This window comes from Lissotriton helveticus, chromosome 3_2 (assembly GCF_964261635.1).
Source record: "Lissotriton helveticus chromosome 3_2, aLisHel1.1, whole genome shotgun sequence".
NCBI lineage: Eukaryota > Metazoa > Chordata > Amphibia > Caudata > Salamandridae > Lissotriton > Lissotriton helveticus.
The window spans coordinates 499,004,203-499,023,754 of NC_136062.1; the positions used below are offsets into that span (position 1 = coordinate 499,004,203).

The 19,552-nt window shown below is 50.0% G+C and overlaps 1 protein-coding gene across 1 annotated transcript in view; it reads left to right on the plus strand.

The window, feature by feature from the left end:
* NUP160 (nucleoporin 160) overlaps positions 1 to 19,552 on the plus strand; it is a 289,550-nt gene that overhangs the window by 87,545 nt on the left and 182,453 nt on the right. Inside the window, exon 15 of the mRNA XM_078684503.1 lies at positions 12,047 to 12,212. Within this exon, the coding sequence (XP_078540629.1) occupies positions 12,047 to 12,212 (166 nt within the window). The remainder of the gene's footprint in view (positions 1 to 12,046; positions 12,213 to 19,552) is intronic.

Consider the following 19,552-nt stretch of genomic DNA (forward strand, 5'->3'; position numbering starts at 1 on the left):
TTTGGACTGATATATAGTGATCACTAGAATAGTGAACACTGCACATCAGGCCAACTTCTCACATTGGTGAGCAGCGGTTGGGATTTGAGCTTGCTGTTGTTTTACCACACATATCCTAAGAATATCATTTAAAAGATCACATAAGTACTAAAGGTACATATAACTTAGCTTAGAATACTCTGAGTTCTACTGAACCAGCTGTTGTAGCTCCTAGGGCCTAGCACACCCTAAACTACAACTCTAGCAAGGGATCAGTAGGCAAACATATAGTGTAGGTAAGTGCACCACTTACACCTCACTAGAAAAGCATGTCTACCCTTGGAGAGTCTTCAGAGACTCCCCTTGTGGTTATTGACCCTCCACAGGTCAACTCAAGATATGCAGCTCTCAGTTTCCAGGAGCTGAGACACTTGTGTACCTCCAGGAAATTGAAACAGGGGTCTAACCCCACCATTCCCTTTCTCCTGAGTCTCTTAGAGACTTATGATGCTAGGAAAGCATCTCAGGGAGATGGGAGTATGCCAGCCTTAGAAGGGCACCTTGGTGATCCAGACCTCCCCAACACTGCCAATGCAGTTGAGGAGGAGGAGGATCAAGAGGAGCTCTCTGGGGACGAGGTAGACAAAGGTCTTGAGGTAGTCAGAAGGCTAACTAGGGCCAACTTAGACTTGCTTGGGCTAGGATCTGGGGGACCCCCAGTACTGACCCTAAGTAGGCCTAACCTTGGAGTTAGGAGAGATAGATCTCTTTCTAGGGACTCCAATAGATCTCTCCACTCTAATGCCTCTTCTCAGAGGAGAAGGAACTCTCCCCAGAGGAGGTTGACTTCCCCTCAGAGAATGGAGCATGAAGCTAGGATGAGACAGGCTACTCTGAGGATTGAAAGGGAAGAACTTGCCCTGGCCAAAGAGAAGCTTGCCTTTGCAAGAGAGCAGCAGATGAGTTAGCTCCCACTGGTGGCAGCAATCTCCCAAGAGATAGAGCGAAGGGTTTAGATACTAAACACCTGACTAAGATAGTGCCCCCCTTTAAACAAGGAGATGACATCCAGAAATGGATGGCTGCTTTGGAGAGGGCCTGCACTGTGCAGTGCATTCCCCGGAGTCAGTGGGCAGCTATACTGTGGCTCTCCTTTGATGGTAAAGGTAGAGATAAGCTCCTCACTACAAGAGTGGAGGATGCTAATGATTACCAGGTCCTGAAAAATGCACTGGTTGATGGGTTTGGTTTAATCACTGAGCAGTACAGGTTGCTGTTCAGAGACACCCAGAAAACTCAGTCTCAGGACTGGTGTGACTTTGTGGATTGTGCCACTAAGGCTTTGGAGGGCTGGTTGCTGGGTAGCAAGGTTACTGATTACACAGGGTTGTACAATCTCATGATGAGAGAACAGATTTTAAATAATTGTCAGAACCAGTTGTTGCACCAGCACCTTGTTGATTCAGATCTGACCTCTCCCCAAGAATTGGGAAAGAAGGCAGACAAATGGGTCAGGACAAGTATCAAGCAGAACCAGAACCAGGGTGGTCAGAAGAAAGCAGACCAGAAGGGTAATGTTAAGAGTGAACAAAATGACCAGAAGTCTTCACCAGGTCCCCAACAAACCAAAGAGGGTGGGGGTCAGGCTTCCCAGAAGAAGAAGACTCAAGAAGGCCAGTCAAAGAGGTGGTGCCAGTACTGTAAAAGTAAGTCTCACTGGTTTAGTGAGTGCACCAAAAGAGGAGGACAAACTCCTGCCACTACAGCCCCTAAGGCAACTGCACCCCCTAGTAAGTCAGTAGTGGTAATGTACCTCCCAAGGCATTAGTTGGGTTAACCTTGGGAACTGAGGGGTCTGACAACTTAGTTGGCACACTCACTCAGGCTGTCCTTGTCTGTACAGGGGATATGGATATGTCCCCTGATATAAGTCCCAATACTTTGGGCAAATACAGGCAGACACATTTGATTAATGGCAAGATGGCTCAGGCCTATAGGGACACTTGTGCCAGTGTCACTATGGTGACACCTAACTTTGTGGACCCTGGACAGATCATGCCAGGTACAGATTTCCTGGTGACCAATGCCAGCAACGTCACTACCAGTCATAGTATGGCGATTGTGGCTTTCTCCTGGGGTGGAGTGAAGGGTCAAAAGAAAGTTGTAGTCAGTTCAGACCTCCCAGTTGATTGTTTGTTGGGCAATGATTTGGAGTCATCACTATGGTCAGAAGTGGAGCAGAGGACTCACATGGAAATGTTAGGCTTGCCAGCACATGTGCTTGCTGTGACTAGGTCACAGGCCAGAAGATGCCCCACTGAACAGGTGCTGGATCCTGAAAATATGGACCAGACACCTTCCAAGAAGAGCAGTAGGGTTAAGGCTTTGCCTTCCCCCTTGCCCCAGGTTGAGGATCAAGTCTCTGAGGAGGCTGATCTGAGAGAGCTGAGGGAAACTGAGCCTAAAGAGCTTGAACTTGATCAAGTTGAGTTTCTGGGCTCAGGGGGACCCTCCAGAGCAGACCTGGGGAAGGCACAGTTAGACTGCCCTTCCCTTGAACCCCTCAGACAGCAGGCTGCTGCAGAGGCTGCAGGGAATGCCACAGGTGCCCACAGGGTATACTGGGAAGATGGACTCCTGTACTCTGAGTCAAGAGACCCCAAGCCTGGTGCAACCAGGAGGCTGGTCATCCCCTTGTCTCTGAGAGGTTTCCTTCTCACCTTGGCCCATGAGATTCCCCTTGCAGGTCATTTAGGTCAGACAAAGACGTGGGACAGGCTTGTCTCACACTTTCACTGGCCCCACATGAATGAGAATACCAAGGAGTTTTGTCGCTCCTGTGTCACTTGCCAAGCCAGTGGTAAGTCAGGTGGCACAACAAAGGCCCCCCTCATACCACTACCTGTGGTGGGGGTTCCCTTTGAAAGAGTGGGGATTGACATTGTTGGTCCAATGGAACCCCAGACAGCATCAGGGCACAAGTTTATACTGGTGGTGATGGACCATGCCACCAGGTATCCTGAAGCTATTCCACTTAGGACCACTACAGCACATGTAGTGGCAAGGGCCCTAGTTGGAGTGTTCTCCAGAGTGGGCTTCCCTAAGGAGGTTGTTTCTGACCGAGGTGCAAACTTCATGTCAGGATATCTGACTGCAATGTGGAAGGAGTGTGGTGTGAACTACAAGTTCACCACACCCTATCACCCACAATGCAATGGGCTTGTTGAGAGATTCAACAGGACCCTCAAAGGGATGATTCATGGGCTACCTGAAACTCTTAGGAGAAGATGGGATGTCCTGATCCCCTGCCTCTTGTTTGCTTACAGAGAGGTCCCACAGAAGGGGGTTGGCTACAGCCCTTTTGAGCTTCTGTATGGGCATCCTGTAAGAGGACCCCTGTGTTTGGTGAAGGAAGGATGGGAGAGACCTCTCAGAAAGCCTGCAACCAACATAGTGGACTATGTACTTGGTCTCCGCTCCAGGATGGCTGAGTATATGGAAAAGGCATCTAAAAACCTGGAGGCCAGCCAAGAACTTCAAAAAGCTTGGCATGACCAAAAGGCTGTTCTGACCGTGTACCAGCCAGGACAGAAGGTGTGGGTGCTGGAGCCAGTGGCCCCAGCAGCTCTGAAAGACAAATGGTCTGGGCCCCACACCATCATTGAGCAAAATGGAGAGGTTACCTACTTGGTGGACCTTGGAACTCCCAGGAGCCCTCTCAGAGTGCTCTATGTAAACAGGCTCAAGGCATATGTTGACAGGAAGGACATGAGCTTGCTCATGGCCACAGATGAGGGACAGGAGGAAGAGAGTGACCCTCTCCCAGACCTGCTCACTCAGAATCCTGATGATGGATCAGTAGATGGTGTTGTCTTTTGTGGCAGCCTCACTGAACATCAGCAACAGGATTGCAGGCAAGTCTTGCAATCCTTCAGACATATGTTCTCTCTGACACCCAGCCAAACTGATTGGTGTACCCATGATGTTGACACTGGAGACAGTCTGCCTGTCAAGAGTAAAATCTACAGACAGCCTGATCATGTTGGAGACTGCATCAAAACTGAAGTGCAGAAAATGTTGGAGCTGGGAGTCATTGAGCCCTCAGATAGCCCTTGGGCTAGCCCAGTAGTTCTAGTGCCAAAGCCTCACACCCAGGGTGGAAAGAAAGAGATGAGGTTTTGCGTAGACTACAGAGGCCTCAATGCAGTCACTAAGACTGATGCCCACCCAATACCAAGAGCAGATGAACTTATAGATAAATTGGCTTCTGCCAAATTCTTAAGTACATTTGATTTGACAGCTGGGTATTGGCAGATCAGGTTAGCTGAGGAGGCCAAACCCAAGACAGCATTTTCTACCCCTGGTGGGCATTATCAATTTGTGGTAATGCCCTTTGGCTTGAAAAATGCACCTGCCACCTTCCAAAGGTTGGTGAATCAAGTCCTCACTGGGCTGGATGACTTCTGTGCAGCCTTTCTTGACGATATTGCTGTCTTTAGCTCCACCTGGGAGGATCACCTGGTCCACCTGAGGAAAGTGTTAGAGGCTCTGCAAAAGGCAGGCCTCACTATCAAGGCCACTAAGTGCCAGATAGGGCAGACACAGGTTGTATACCTGGGCCACCTTGTAGGTGGAGGCCAGGTTCAGCCACTGGAGAGTAAGATACAGGCCATCAAGGACTGGACTCCTCCAATCACCCAGACTCAGGTTCGAGCTTTCTTGGGCCTGACTGGGTACTATAGGAAGTTTGTCAGAAATTATGGGTCCATAGTGACCCCTCTTAATGACCTGACAAGCAAAAAGATGCCAAAGAAAGTTCAGTGGACAGCAAGCTGTCAGAAAGCATTCAATGACCTAAAGCAGGCCATGTGCACTGTACCTATCCTAAAGAGTCCAGATTACTCCAAGCCATTCATTGTCCAAACAGATGCTTCTGAGTTGGGTGTGGGAGCTGTTCTGTCTCAGCTGAATTTTCATGGTAATGATCAGCCTATTGCTTTCATTAGTAGGAGGCTGACACCCAGAGAGAAAAACTGGTCAGCTATTGAGAGGGAGGCCTTTGCTGTGGTTTGGGCCCTGAAGAAGCTGAGGGCCTACTTGTTTGGCACTCACTTCACCATTCAGACCGACCATAAGCCCCTCTTGTGGCTAAATCAGATGAAGGGTGAAAACCCCAAACTACTTAGGTGGTCCATTTCCCTACAGGGGATGGATTTTACAGTGGAGCATAGACCTGGTACTGATCACAGCAATGCTGATGGGCTCTCCAGGTATTTCCACTTAGAGCAAGAAGACTCACCTGGTCAAGGTTAGTTTATTGTCCCAAAGTTTGGGGGGGGGGGGGTCATGTAGGAGAGTAGGGTCTGCAATCCTATGATCACCCAGATTTTTGCTTTTTGCTGCACTGGTTTACGACTTTCCCTGGCTGTGGGCCTGCTAATCAGACCCACAGCCTAGCTGTTCTCTCTATCCAAATTGTACTCAGGTACTGAATTGGCACTGGGCCCTCTCTGAGTCCCTGTACCCAGGGCTGAGGTGCACCCAGAAGTCTCCCAGGGGCTGCAGCATGTATTATGCCACCCCTGGGCTGACTAACTAAACTGACACAACTGGCTGCACGACAGCTGGGGCAAGGTGGTGTACTCACCCTTTGCTTTAGATATAGTATACCTATATCTAACCCCAAAATGGACACACAGATCTCCTATCAGTCACTCCTATGGCAGGCCTTAACAATCCTGAAGGCAGAGTGCTTGGAATCGTGTGAGATAGTGCTCTGGCATGAGCTGAGCCTGTCTGCGGCTTTCGGGATCTATCCCTTAGCCGTTTCCATGATATCGCATACCATATACTCTTAAGTGCATTATAATCCTCGCGGTTATATGTCAACTCTGGTATTGCTTTATCAAAACATGTCGAGTAAGGTGTCATACGAATTGGAATACTAACCCCTCGCCAATTCTGGCGACGGGGTTAGCATTCCACCCTTCTAGAGGGACACGACATGTGAGTAACCTGTAACCCCGGTTAAAGTCCAACAGAGCCTTAGCTCCACAAAATGGATGCTGCCACCGAGACAAAAGTCTGCCCTCCTGCTGCTGGGAGTCCTCCCAGAGCAGGAGATAAGGACAAAGGGTTTCCTGCCAGGGGCGGTGCCAGCACCGTCCCAGACAGGGTTTTGTGTATCCTAGGTAGGCAGGGCTGAAAGGAAGGTGACTGCAAGTGGCACCCCGGTGCTCACTGTGCATAGGCCGGCCTGAACCAGTTCCAGGGGCACACCAGCCCCTGAGCTGGGGAAAGCCCGCCAAAGGAGAGGGGTGTAACCACCCCCCTCCTGGTCCCACCCATAGGGCAGGACTTAGTCGCGTGCCAGCCCCCTTTTCCCAGATAAAGGTAGGAGCAGGCCCCCTTCCAAATTAGATCATCTTTGGAATCGAGACACGACTTTCTGCGAAAGGACTTCAAGATTTCTTCTTCAAGATTCTCCCTTGTGACTAAGGAGTAGTCACCCTGCATCCGCAGGCACCATCGCAAGAACACTGCGGTCTGCTGTAAGTCCTTCCTCCGGAATCCGACTGCCCAGCTCGACAAGACCCGGCTTCCCTGGCACCTCTGACCTCTACTCACCTCTACAGCCAAGCTGAGAACCGTGAGTGCGACGAGACCTCAAGGGACCGACTATTGCCAAGACTGCACGACTTCTTCACAGCAAGCCCGCCGGGTAATCTACTGGCGAGTGCTTTGGGGTCCGAGAAGCCCCGACCCTGAGCAGCTCCAGCACCGAAGAGCAGCCCCCCAGCATCTCCACGATCGGCGTGGGGCCCTTCTGCTTTTTGCTGCTCACCGCGTTGTTTGGCTACTAGCCCGCTGGCTTGTGGCCTTCTGAACGACGCCCGACGACATCACTGCTGCTGGTCTGGTTGCTCCAGACTGGCTCTTGCTCCCTTCCAGAAGAGGAGCACCCCGGACCCTCCTGGTCCACTCAAGACGCCATTTTGAGTCCACCGCGTGGGCTTGAATTAGCCAAGGCTTTGTTGCCCAATCCTGGGTCCTTCGACGCCGACAGCTCGCCCCTCCATCCTGGTCGCCGACAACGCCTCCTGGTCAGTGAGATCTGCAGAGCACAGCGTCGCCCACTCACCTAGTCGAGGTGACTACCATCCGGTGCCCTCCTGGTGCCCCCTGACTACTGGCTAGTAGTCACGAACTTGGTCCCCTCTGCTTTCAGGTATCATCCATCTTCAAGATCCAGGCTTGGATCACCTCGAACTCTCTTCACTGGTCGCCTGCCAGCATCTTTCTTCCAGGCTCCTGGTTCGTCTACGAGGATTCCCGACGTCTTTTGAGACATATGCAGCTGCATCCCCTGGGCTAGGTAACTTCGGCATTTCGGTGCCCCAGCATAGCCTCACTATCCAAGGGTGAGGATCCACTTTCGTTTTCTCCCTACCAGGTCGGGTTCGCCCGTGAACACTAGCTTTAACTTTACTAGCTATCATAGACTTTGTCCCGCATCCCGCGTGAGAGTGCACACTCTGCACCCGAGTCCCCTGGGCCTCCTAGAAGTAATCTAACGATTCCCTAGTCAAGTCCTAGCGATTCCAAAGCCTATTAGTACTGTACTTACCTGCTAGTAATTTCGCATTCCACTTTTAGAGTATATGGTTTCCCGTGCCCCTCGGGCATTTGTATATACTGTGCTAACTTAAGTATTTTTATAAGAGTTTTGTTGTGTGCTTAGCTCCCTGTCTCATAAAGAGCCAGGGTAGTCTTGTTATAAATAAATACACTTTATTTTCATAACAACTTGTGTGGTGTCCTTTCACTGGGTGTTCAAGGGGTAATGTGATGGTAAAACAGCTGGCTTAACACGCCCTCTAGAGTCTTAGCCTTAGACTGCTCGTATCCATGCTACTAGGATAGCTGGTCTATAAGGTTGACTTACAACCAATCATCAATAAGGGTTGTTTGGACTGATATATAGTGATCACTAGAATAGTGAACACTGCACATCAGGCCAACTTCTCACACAATGAAAGAAAAAATGTGGAATAAAATTACCTAATGTGATGCCAAGACAAAACTACTTTATTAGGGGTGGGTCATCACAAGGGTAATATTAAAAGCTACAGTATAAAGATAGTGTTAGAGCAAATATCACTATCAATCAGATGGGAGCTGTCGACATGTTTCAGCCTAACAAGGCTTTCTTCAGGACCTATGATTCAAGATACTACTGCAACAGACACTATACAAGTTAACAATCACTTGATAGGCATCCACAAGAATTGTGGTTTTTCTACTATGTACCTTATAGTAGGTCAGTAGGTTCTCACCCAAAAGTTTTATGGGGGAGGGCCTCACCTCGCCTGGCGCTCGCTCAGGTCTAAAAGAGGCCCGCTCTGTCCGTCGGTACCTCCAGCCTTAACTGAGCCGAGGGGGAAGTGGTGAGACGCATCAAAGGATAATGGTGATTGGTGTAACGCATCGAAGGACAATGGTGATTGGTGGGACGCATCGAAGGACAATGGTGATTGGTGGGACACATCAAAGGATAATGGTTATTGGTGGGATGCATCGAAGGACAATTGAAGTGGGTACGATGCATTGAAGAATTATGGTGATGGGTGGGATGCATCGACGTATAATGGTGATTGGTGGGATGCATCGAAGGATAATGTTGAGTAGGATGCATCCAAGTACCTGCATAGAAAGGCTGCAATTCGTGACTTGGGTACCAGTCCGGCAGAACACAGAGGCGCTCAGCTTTTGAGGGTCTCAGTACCACTCAGGGCGCTGTTGGTTTTAATGGACTTGGGGTGGGGAGCTCAAGTCCATGGGTGTTTTGTCTGGCATGTCGGCGAGTTGGCAAGTTTGAGGATCTTGCAATTCTCTGTGCACCTGAAGAAGAGAGTGACGAATCCTAGCAATGCAACTACTGGTGTGGAGCTGGCCTTTGTTGTAGTCCCTCGACGTTGATTGGGGTGTTCTTATGAGTGATAACGAACAAAAGGGTTGCTCAGTAAAATAATGTATTTGCCTAGGATCACACAATGTGGCCAAGAAGGGATTTTCTAGTTTCACACTTACAATTCAGCGTTTAGAAAGGTATTTATTTACGCCATCAACGGTTAATGCTTTGTGCTCACTTAACAAATGTGAATAGATTTTGGTGACAGACAGAATTCTCATTTCAATTGGTGCTATTTTATACAACACCAACTTTGGGCAGTTTTATCCTGCGCGCTACAAAATACTCCATATATTTAGTTTTCTCAGTGTCATTGTCAAAAATACATCAGTTTCTGAACTCTGCAGCTGCTAAATCCTGACAGGACCCCCACACTAATAGAGCACGCAGCTTGTGTAACCGCTGTCTGCTCCCAGTTTTATGGGAAAACACGTGCAGCTAAATGGAAGACTCTGCCTCTCCACCCGGCCTTGTAAACTCGCTGCTAATGCACTTCAGCATCAAGAAACTGAAAGTGACAATTTTCCCGCTCTGCTCACAAATGGTCACTTCGTCTCACAAGGAGCAGTGAAGTGCGCGCTTGTGGGAGTGTGCGCGTGCTGAGGGAACGCAGTTTGAGCTCATGGGCACAGGCTGCCGGGAACAATGCTCGTAAAGACCAGCAGTGCCCAGTACATATACTTGAGATGGATTCCCTCTTTACTTGTACTATCTAGCAATTAAACTAGACCGCACTAGGGCAAAGGGTGAGAAGCTGGGTTTCTGTTGCAGTAATCCCCCCCCCCCCCAACACACTTTTTGCCAGATTTCTGATGCACTTTTACTTGATGTTCCCTGGGTCCCTGCCAATCAGGTTCCCAGGGCCTGTGTTCTTTCCCCAAAACTGTACCTTGTACCCCCAACTGGCACTCTCTGGCCACCTGTCAGCCCCTGGTAAATGGTACCACAGGTACCCAGGGCACTCTGACCAGAGAAGGCCTCCAACGGCGGCAGCACTTATTGTGCCACCCTTGGGGGCCCTGTGCCCTGACACTCACACACTGCCTTTGCAGACTGAGTGTTTTGGTGCAGAACAAAGAGAAGAGTCGACATGGCACACATCCCTGTATGCCATCTCTACAGCCCATTACCCTGGCATGGATCAGTGACCCCTCTAGCTGGGTGCCCTATGCCAGTGGTGAGGGTACAGGTGCATGAGCCCTGTGCCCCTACAGTGTCTAAGTCCATTCTCAGACATTGTAAGTGAAGAGTATATGGTGCTGGGAGGTTGTCATTATGAACTCCACAGCACCATAATGGCTACACTGAATACTAGGAAGTTTGGTATCCAACTTCTCAGCAAATTAAACCCACACTGATGCCAGAGTGGGATTTAATGAAAAATGCACACAGAGGGCATCTTAGAGATGCCCCCTGAAAAACGACCAGCCTCTGGTGGGTTTCCGGACTGGTAAACACCAGCCTGCCACCACAAGACATGTTTCTGGACCCCTGGGGTGGGAGCCTTCGCTTCCTGAGCCCAGAAACACAGCCTTTCCTGGGAGGAGGTGGTCACACCTCCCCCAGGCCAGGAAGAGCCATCTGTGGCAGGGGAGCTTCAAAGACCTGGCAGCCTTTGTAATGCGACCCCCAGCCTCTCCTGCCATCAGACAGGCGGGAAAAAGTAGCCAGCCCAGAAGGTGTGCCCACCTCTGCCAACTCCACCCCTCAGGTGGGGGAGGCGAGGTGAAGCCCACTCTTCAGTGCCCCCCCAGCTTGCAGATGGCAGGCACTCTCCAAGGGATTGTGGCCACCCCCTCACGTGGGATGAGCACACCGAGGGTGTAGTCACTCTAAGGTCAGTAGCCCATTGCCCACTGACCTCGAGACCCCTAAAATTCCCCCTGAATACAGTACTTAGGGGGCAGCCCTGAACCAAGAACTCAGACAAGAAACCACAAGAAGAAAATGCCGAAGCGAACCAGAGGAAGACGCCTACTGACTTGGCCCAAGCCCTACCGGCCTGTCTCCACCTCGAACCTGCTCCTGCGAAATCCCGGAGTTCCCTGCAGCCAGCAACCTCAGGAACCCCAGAGGACCTGCCTGCCTTCAAACCCAAATACTTTGTCTCCCATGAGCACTAAATGTGTTCCTCTCCAACATCTGGCCTGGCTGGAAACCGTGAATCCGCCCCACTCTGCACCCACTGTCCACGGCCCGAGCTAGAGTGGGCAAACACCACGAGGAGGTCTCCCGGCGATCCGGGATCCAGTGATCCCTGACCTACCTCAAGCCTCCAGACGACGCCTGCAGTCTAAATCCGGAAGGTCCCCATAACCACGACCAGGAGCTTGTAAGAAGATCCGACCCTATAAGGCACCCCTGCACCCGACGCCCCACGGCCTTGTGTGGCCCAACCAACGGTGCCTAGCCAACCCCGAACATCCCAAGTTACCTCTCGAAGTGGTGGTTGCACCCAGAAGACCTTCGTTACAAGCCTGCAGTGTGTTTGCAAACCAGAGAATCCCCAAGGCAAGTAACAGGACGCCCGACGTCGAAACAGCACCCTGCACCCGGCCGCCCTAGTGCCGCTGAGCAATCTTCTGTTCTCCTCCTCTGCACTACCTACCTGCAGCTGCCCCTGTGATTGCCTGAAACCGCGTTCCTTCACTCCTGCTTATGCAAGCTGTAGGCTTCTGCTGCCCCTAATGATGTACATCAAGCACATCCAGGCCCCCTTCCTCACTGGCTAGCAAAAGGAATCTTCTCGTCTGTTGGAGCACAGCATGCACGTTCATTCACGTACCCATTACATTGTTCTCGCTCAATTTGCTTTCCCTGTCGTCACCATCTTCATGACACACCTGCGCTCCGCCCCATACTTCCCATTGCTGTATTTTTCTTTCTCCAGCTGTTTGTCTTCACTGATCAGCCCTCCAGAGTGTGTGCGCCCGCGTCTGTGTCCTGAGCCATCAGAGTGTGTGTGCGTGCGTCCGTGTCCCAAGTCTTTGCCGCTCATTTATATTATGTACACCACTACTCCTGCTGGATGCTCTAATTAATGCCTTAACCTCTACGTCATCGGCCTGGTCTCACCGATTGTCTTTTTTCTTGCAGACGCAGATATAGCACGTGACGTGGTCTGCCTAGTTCAGTGTCTGAGACTTATTGGCGAATCGATTTCCATGGAAATGGCATACCTCATGGAGACCAGCTGCTGTCACCTCCTCTCGCCTGAGAGCACTGCCGAGCAGATCCTGGAGGACCTAATAGCAAATGATACGTAAGAGTCGGCTAGCCTCATTTTGGTTTATACAGAACCCGTTGCTGATTCCTAACATTATTGCAATAACATTTGTAAGAGAGTAGGAACTGCTCTTATGGTTACCCCCACTTTTTGCTGATGTTTCACTGGTTTTTCGACTTTAGTCTGGCTGGGGCCGTGCTATCCAGGACCCCAGCTTAGCTGCTTCCTCTCTAAATTGATTGCATGTACATTAGGCACACTCCAGTTTGGTTACTGGGGTACCCTTGTGAGTCCCTAGTATATGGTACCTTAGGTACCAAGGGCATAGGTACCCCAGAGGCCTATCAGGGGATGAAGCATGTATTATGCCGCCCCTGGGAAGCCTTCCAAAATGGCACCACAGGTCTGCTACTGCAGCCTGGGTAAGGTGGTGCTTGTACCCCTTACTAAGATATCCGTTACCTATTTCTACCTTAAAACTCTGCACATATAAAGCTATAAGTCACTCCAATAGCAGACCTTATCAATCCTGAAGGCAGGGCGCTGGGTTTTGTGTGAGAGGGTGCCCATGCATGAGCAGGACCCCTGTATAGCAGGTTTCCTTAGCCCGTGAGATAAACATGTAACTTCACACGGTTGCTGTTAAGACTTTCAGCGAGTGGTGACCTGTGGTGGTAGTAAAATGGCCGTTGTCTTGATGAGTTGTGTTGGGTAACACGAGTATCACCTAACCTAAGTACTTACCAGTCCTTTTCTCTACGTCTTGAGGGGTCAGTGTCGGCTGTCAGTTGTGAGGTCATTAACCATACCAGAGGCATCCCAGGGCCTTGGATACCGTTGTACTGCCAGAATTCCCTGTTTTGTCCTGACTGTCCAGAGTGTAGGGTTGCTGTGATGCCGTACCTGCTGGCCTGGCATTCACACTTTTAATCCTAACCATTAGAAGAGCTCTATGCTTGTACCATACCCCGTACATGGAATTGAGAGGTAAACAAAACCTAAACATAATTCAGATCAGTTCCCCTTTTTTAGTTGCGTTGTGAAAATGTATTCAATCCTTCCATAAAAAGTAGGTTAAACAATATTTACAGCAGTCTTTCTTGCCATAAATGCTATAATATGAATGTTTTTATCTTGGTTAGTCTTTGATCTGTACTGTATGTGTGGCAGTACGAATCCTGATTTAAACAATCGCCATATTTTATTATTTTTCTAAATTATTCCTGTTATGCGTTGCTAGTAGAAACTTTCTATCAGTCCCAGAAACACGGTGGGCCTGTATTCTTCTTTGTTTTACCGTTTACATTTCTGGCAGTTAATACCGTGTATGGTACCAATGGCCAATATCCCTACTGTCAGCCCTGTCTAAGGTACTGGGAAGATGTGTAAATCATCAGCCCTCTCAGTATCTTAAAGTTACTGATCAGCGCCATCCTAGCCAGTCTGGCTTTAGACCAGTCTAAAGGCACCGAACACATCCGAGGCAAATTGGACGGTGGGGGGGAGGACGTTCCGATCATGTTAGACCTGTCCGTGGCCTTCGATACGGTCCCTCATCCAGGCGTCTAGCACACCTCCAGTCTTTCGGGATAGGTGGACTGGCCCTGAACTGGCTAGCCTCCTTGTTGAAGGATCGAGGACAGGAAGTGTGGGTCCCTCCATTTTCCTAAAGAGCATGCGAGCTGACCTTGGGAGAGACGCCGGGCTCTGCCTCGGCTCGAGCCCCACATTGTTTACTGTGGACCTCACTCCTTTAGCCTAGCTGGCAGAGCCCTTGGGGGGCAAAGGTGATTGCAAACGCCGATGACACTCAGCTGCTGTTCACCTGTGAGAGGGGAGTGGAGATTGCAGGAGTCTATTAAACCTGCCTTTCTTCTATTTTTCACTCGATGACCACCCATCAACTAAAATGTAATGCAGAAGAAACCAAAATACTATTCTTTGGTTTCAATGCCCCAGAATCATGGCAGACCTTGTGGCCTAAAGACGCCCTACCCTCAGGGTCTCCGGGGGAATAGTTTAGAACTTGGGCGTTGAATTGACACCTCCCCTCCTTTCAACCACAAATCAAGTCTCAAGTGGTTAGAACATGTTTAGGGCTTCTGCGGAGGTTAAAGTTCTTACATTTCCTTTTTTCTCTGTAAGAAAGGCGGTTCTCAAATCAAAGAACTTCCAGGCTGGATTACGGAAATTCCCTGTATCTGTGACCCTCCGGACTATCTGCTCTACAAACTTCAGCTGGTTCAGAATGTTACCCTGCACTCTCCTTAGCCTGCCTCCAAGAATATGCGTTCCCACACCTTCGTACCCTTCATCGGCTTCTGATAAGAAGAGAATTCTCTTCAAAATGTTAGTTTGGGTCCATAGAGCACTGGACCATACAGGTGCAGGTTATTTTAGGGGCAGAATCAGTTTCTATGCTCCCTCTAGAAACTTGCGGCCCACCATCAGACTTCTTGAAAGGATTCCTACAATTCGCCACACGAGAACGAGTGGACGGACCTTCTCCTATCTTGGACCAGCGGCATGGAACAAACTCCCTCTTGAGCTGCGCTCAGTAGATGTTACCTCACTGTTCAGGAAAAGGTTGAAGTACTGGCTCTTCCAACAAGAGTAGATGATCTGACTGTACTCTGTGGATGACCGAAAAGCGCAAAGCCGGGACACTCCATGGAGTAGCCGTGCCCTCTACAAGTCGTATTTCATTCATTCACTCACTCTAAGGGATCTCGGCTACTCCAACACCAAATTAGCCAGGGGCCTGAGTAAAGGACACTTCTAGTCGTTAACTTCGGTGTATTGAAAATGGTTTCGTACAGTACACCGAAAACTAACGAACATGTGAATACAACGGCCTTTCAGTGGAGCACCCTGGGCACCGGCCCTTATCCATTGAGCTCCATTTCACTATCTAGTCCGATATTGCACCGTCCTTTGATGGATCGGATAATACCTCTACGTCTCTCCTAGTGAGCTACTTAAACATATAAACTAACTATGTAGTAAGTACCAACCTTGAAAGGTGCTGGTGACATCATAAACCAGTTGGCCGAAGGCAGAGTTGTTTGTGAATGTTACCATAACTCCCAAAAGCCATTCACATTGGCGTTTGAAAGTACGGGCAGGAGGTGTGGCGTGCATTGTGCATTGCACATTATAACTAACCAACTGCAATGCTTTTTCGATTTTGTTTGCTGAATCATAACTGACTTAACTGTGTTTTTCAGTGTATATATTCTACGTAGATGTATTTGTGCCTTATGGCAGTACATACGCGTGCTCTGCATCATCCTTGGAGCTTGGTTTATTTTCAAAGAAGTTATTCTCAAGACCCCTTGTGACTTCTCCCATAATCCACAATGCTTGAGGGCACCGGCTTCACGATGGTTTTCTTCTGCCATTGGGTTCTGACATTTTGATTACAAACTCATAGACCAACTCGTTTGCATTCACTTTGGGAGCAGCCCTTCGAAATTTAGGGTCCTACGACTCTGAAAACACCTGGCGAACCTCCTCCCATCTGATTCATCAGTGACTTGTGTTCGAATACCCTGAGACGCGACCCGAACTCCAGCACAGACGATCAGCTGTCATCCTAGGAATACACTTTTTATCTGCAAATAATGCCTAGGGAGGGTGATATGGAATGTGTTCACTTCCAATTCTGCCCTCGATGCATTACCAAATACTGTGCAGTCTCCGTTTCTGCCCTCGAACACAGTTGCATTTTTTGCAACAAATGCCTACTCTTTCGGTGCAAGAACCCCTCTGGTACCATACAGGGAGCCGCTGGGTGCTTCATAAAAGACTGAGACAACCCTCGCCTGAAACAGCCGACATCTTTGTGGAACGAAACCCTCTTGATGTAGAGGAGAAAGAAGCCAGCCAAGAGGGCCATCCCTCAGCACACTGTACGCCCAGCAACGAGCCATGAGGAAGCTGGGACTCCAGCTACAAAACCTTCAGGCCTCCAGACAAAAGCCACACCTAAGTCTGCAGTTCCAATGCCCAGAGGCCAGGTAACGAAGCCTCGCCCCCAAAAGCACTCCAAGGCAGAGCACCTCTTTAGGAAGCTGCCTCTGTATGAGCGCCATTAGGTGGTCCTACCGTGCACAGAGTTCACAGATTCCCCCAAAAGTGTACAGGGATCATTGCAAACCCAAAGTGCTCCGATAGTGGTAGTGTGGGTGAGCAGCCTTCGGCCACACACAGAAGTGTAAGACATGTACTGCACAACATTAACCAACAAGGGACACACAACTCAAAAAGGAGATCCATGTCAATTATATAAAAATAAGAGTTGTTTGCGTTTAAAAAAAAATATATGTTTAAGGCCAAGGTCTTACCAACAAGGTAAGTACGTTTTGCTCGAAAAATACTTTTCACTTTCAAAAGTCGACACTTAAAGCAAATTTCAAAGAGTTCAATGTTATCCTATGGAGGAAAACAATAATTCGATTCTACAGGTAAGTATCAACTTACATTTCCAGTCTTTGGGTCCAAAGGTCAGCAAGAGTCAGGTGACTACTAAAACTGCACCACCAGCCGCACAAGGGTGGCCGCGTGCAGAGGTCAAAATAGAGTTCGGCCCGATGCATTTCAATGGAGACTGGGGGTGCTTGAAGCCACTCTGCTTGCAAGTAGGTAACTTGGCTGCAGGGGCCGAGCTTTAGGGGTTAGAACAAGCAAGGGCGGGGCCACAAAGACGCACCAGCGCCACCGGGCGGCCGGGTGCAGGGTGCATATTCAGCATCGGGCACCAAATGCTTCTCAATGGAGAACTTGCTTTGGACAGACATTCTGCAAGCGTCGCACCGGAGGTTGCAGGAGGGAGACCAGTGGTAGCAGAGGTAAGTAGAGATGTATAGGGTCGTAGTTGCATCGTCGATTCAGCTTACCAAGGCACAGGGGCTTTGGGTGCAGACATGCCTTTAGACATCGGATTCTTTTTACTGGAGCTGGTCGCAGTCAGGGGAAGCCTTCAGATTCAGGCTGCAGGTGTCGTCATGGAGTCCAGGAGGGGTCAGCCAAGACTGGACTTGATAATACTAGTAAGTGGGTTGATAGTAATGTGGCAAGTAGTGGCGCCTCTAATGTTCACGTCAATCTGAACAGCACAATTTACGGTGCAACAGGTAAGAGGATAACCCACAACCTCCAAAACGGACCGTAATTCTTAATACACAAATAAACAGAACCTATGCACACGTAATTGCATTTAACAGTATTAATACTGGGAGTATTCCACAAATAACACGACCACACAATATATGATCCAAATGATGTTCTTTTTCTCCTTTTTTTAGGTTTATTATTTTTCCAGGTGCCCAGCCAACACGTGTTTCTTCTGGGTGTACCCCACGACTTCTTCAGGGCTATCGGACAGATGGCAATAATGTCAAGAAACCTCTCAGCAGGGTGCCATGTTGACTTTATTGCTTTTCACCTCACTGGGGCATGCAAGCTGCAAGGTCAGCGGCATGATCCTAGGGGCCCTCTTCAGCTCCCAGGCCCTAGGTGCCCAGGGTACCGTTTACTAGAGATTTGCAGGGGGTAGAAGTACCCATCGGGCTGTTTTTCGGGAAGGAGCACTGGCACAGAGGGCCTGGTTGGCTGAGATCCTGTGCACTACAATCAAAACCACATCAATTTCCAGGCAGAAAGTGGGGGCTGACCATGTCAAACAAGGCCCTTTCTCACAACCGCTCCTGTGGGAGTCTGGCATTGAACCCTGAGCCAAACTATAAAAGGCAGCGACTATCTGGTCCGGTTCCAACACCTAATGTGCATCGAGAGCAGCGTTCACAGCCTGCTGTGCTGTGAGGTGGCTTTACCTCCACCTGAGACGTCTAGCATCTAGCTTACAGGCCTAAAGGCAGGATGCGCCGTGTTCAGGTGAGGGCACAGGTGCATGAGCAATATGCCCCCACAGTGTCCAAGTCCATTCTGAGACATTGTAAGCCCAGTGAAGCCATTTTGAGTACATGGGCTGGAAGTTTGTCAACAAGAACTCCACGGTTCCATGATGGCTTTACTGAAGTCTGGGAAGTTTGGTATCAAACTTCCACGCACATTAAACCCACACTGATGCCAGTGTGGGATATAATGAAAAATAATCTTAGAGATGCCCCCTGAAAAGCGACCAACTCTGGTGTGGTTCCTGACTGGCTCCCAGTCATCTGCATCATCAGACAGGTTTCTGGTCCCCTGGGTAGAAATACCTCCGTTCTCTGGGTCTGAGAACGCACATCCTGGGCAGAGGTGTCATACCTCCTCCCCCAGGATAGGCAAGGTCGTTGTAGAGGGACCTTCAAAGCCCTGCCTCCTTTGTTAGCTACTACTAGCCTTTTGCTACTATCAGCCACTAGCTCCCACCAGTTTTGACCCCCATTTTGAGTGCAAGAACCGGTGGGAAAACCTAGCCAAGAAGGGAGGTGTGCCCACCTTTTCTAAGCTTACCCCTCAGGTGGGGGAGGCGAGGTAAAGCACACATCTCAGTCCCCGCCATCTTGAAGATGGGATGACCCGTCCATTCAGGAGGAGGCTGATGCCCCCCTCCCACTGGAGGGTGGCTTACTCAGGGGTGTAGACACCCCAAGGAAGGGACCCATTGGTCCCAACCCTCACACCACTGTAATGCCTCTAAATCTAGTATTTAGGGGGCACCCTGAACCTTGCCTCTTCTGACAAGGAGGAGGACCCAAGAGCCGTGCTGCAGGAGAGGACGACAGCTGCTTTGGCCCCAGCCCCGGAGACCTGCCCTGCCTTCACAATGTACACCTTTCTTCCATGTACACTGGATTTGTCCAATACCAACCCAAGCCAGAACTCCAGATCTGGCCAGATCCGCAAGTTCTCACCACTCTGCACCTGATGCCCACAGCCCGAGAGGCCCAACACCCCAGCGAGGTTCCCCCAGCGATCCTGACCTGAGTGCCAGCGTTGGATGACCTCCACAAACCACCTTCTCAACGCCTGCAACCTCATCCTGAAGGGTCCCCACAACCTGACATGAAAGGACACCCCTGCACCCGCAGCTCCCGAGTCCAGAGGTGCCTGACCGACTGTGTCCTGGTGTCCAGCAGCTCTTCAACTTTATCCTCCAGTCGTTTGCTCCCTTCATCCAGTCTTGTGGCTCCAGCCTACAGTCCTTTTTTCGTGGCCGATGTCCTCCATTGAAATGTATTGGGCTCCCGGCACCATCTAAGCATCCTGCACCCGGCCGTCCCTGCGCCGCTCGTGGTGTGGGCTTTGTGCTAGCCTGTGAACCCCTTTGCCCTGATCTTAACCCTAAGAGCTTCGCTCCTGAGGCCGAGTGGCCTGTCTGTGAGCAGCCCCCAACCGAGGTGTCCCCTAGCCCCATTGGCTAACATTGG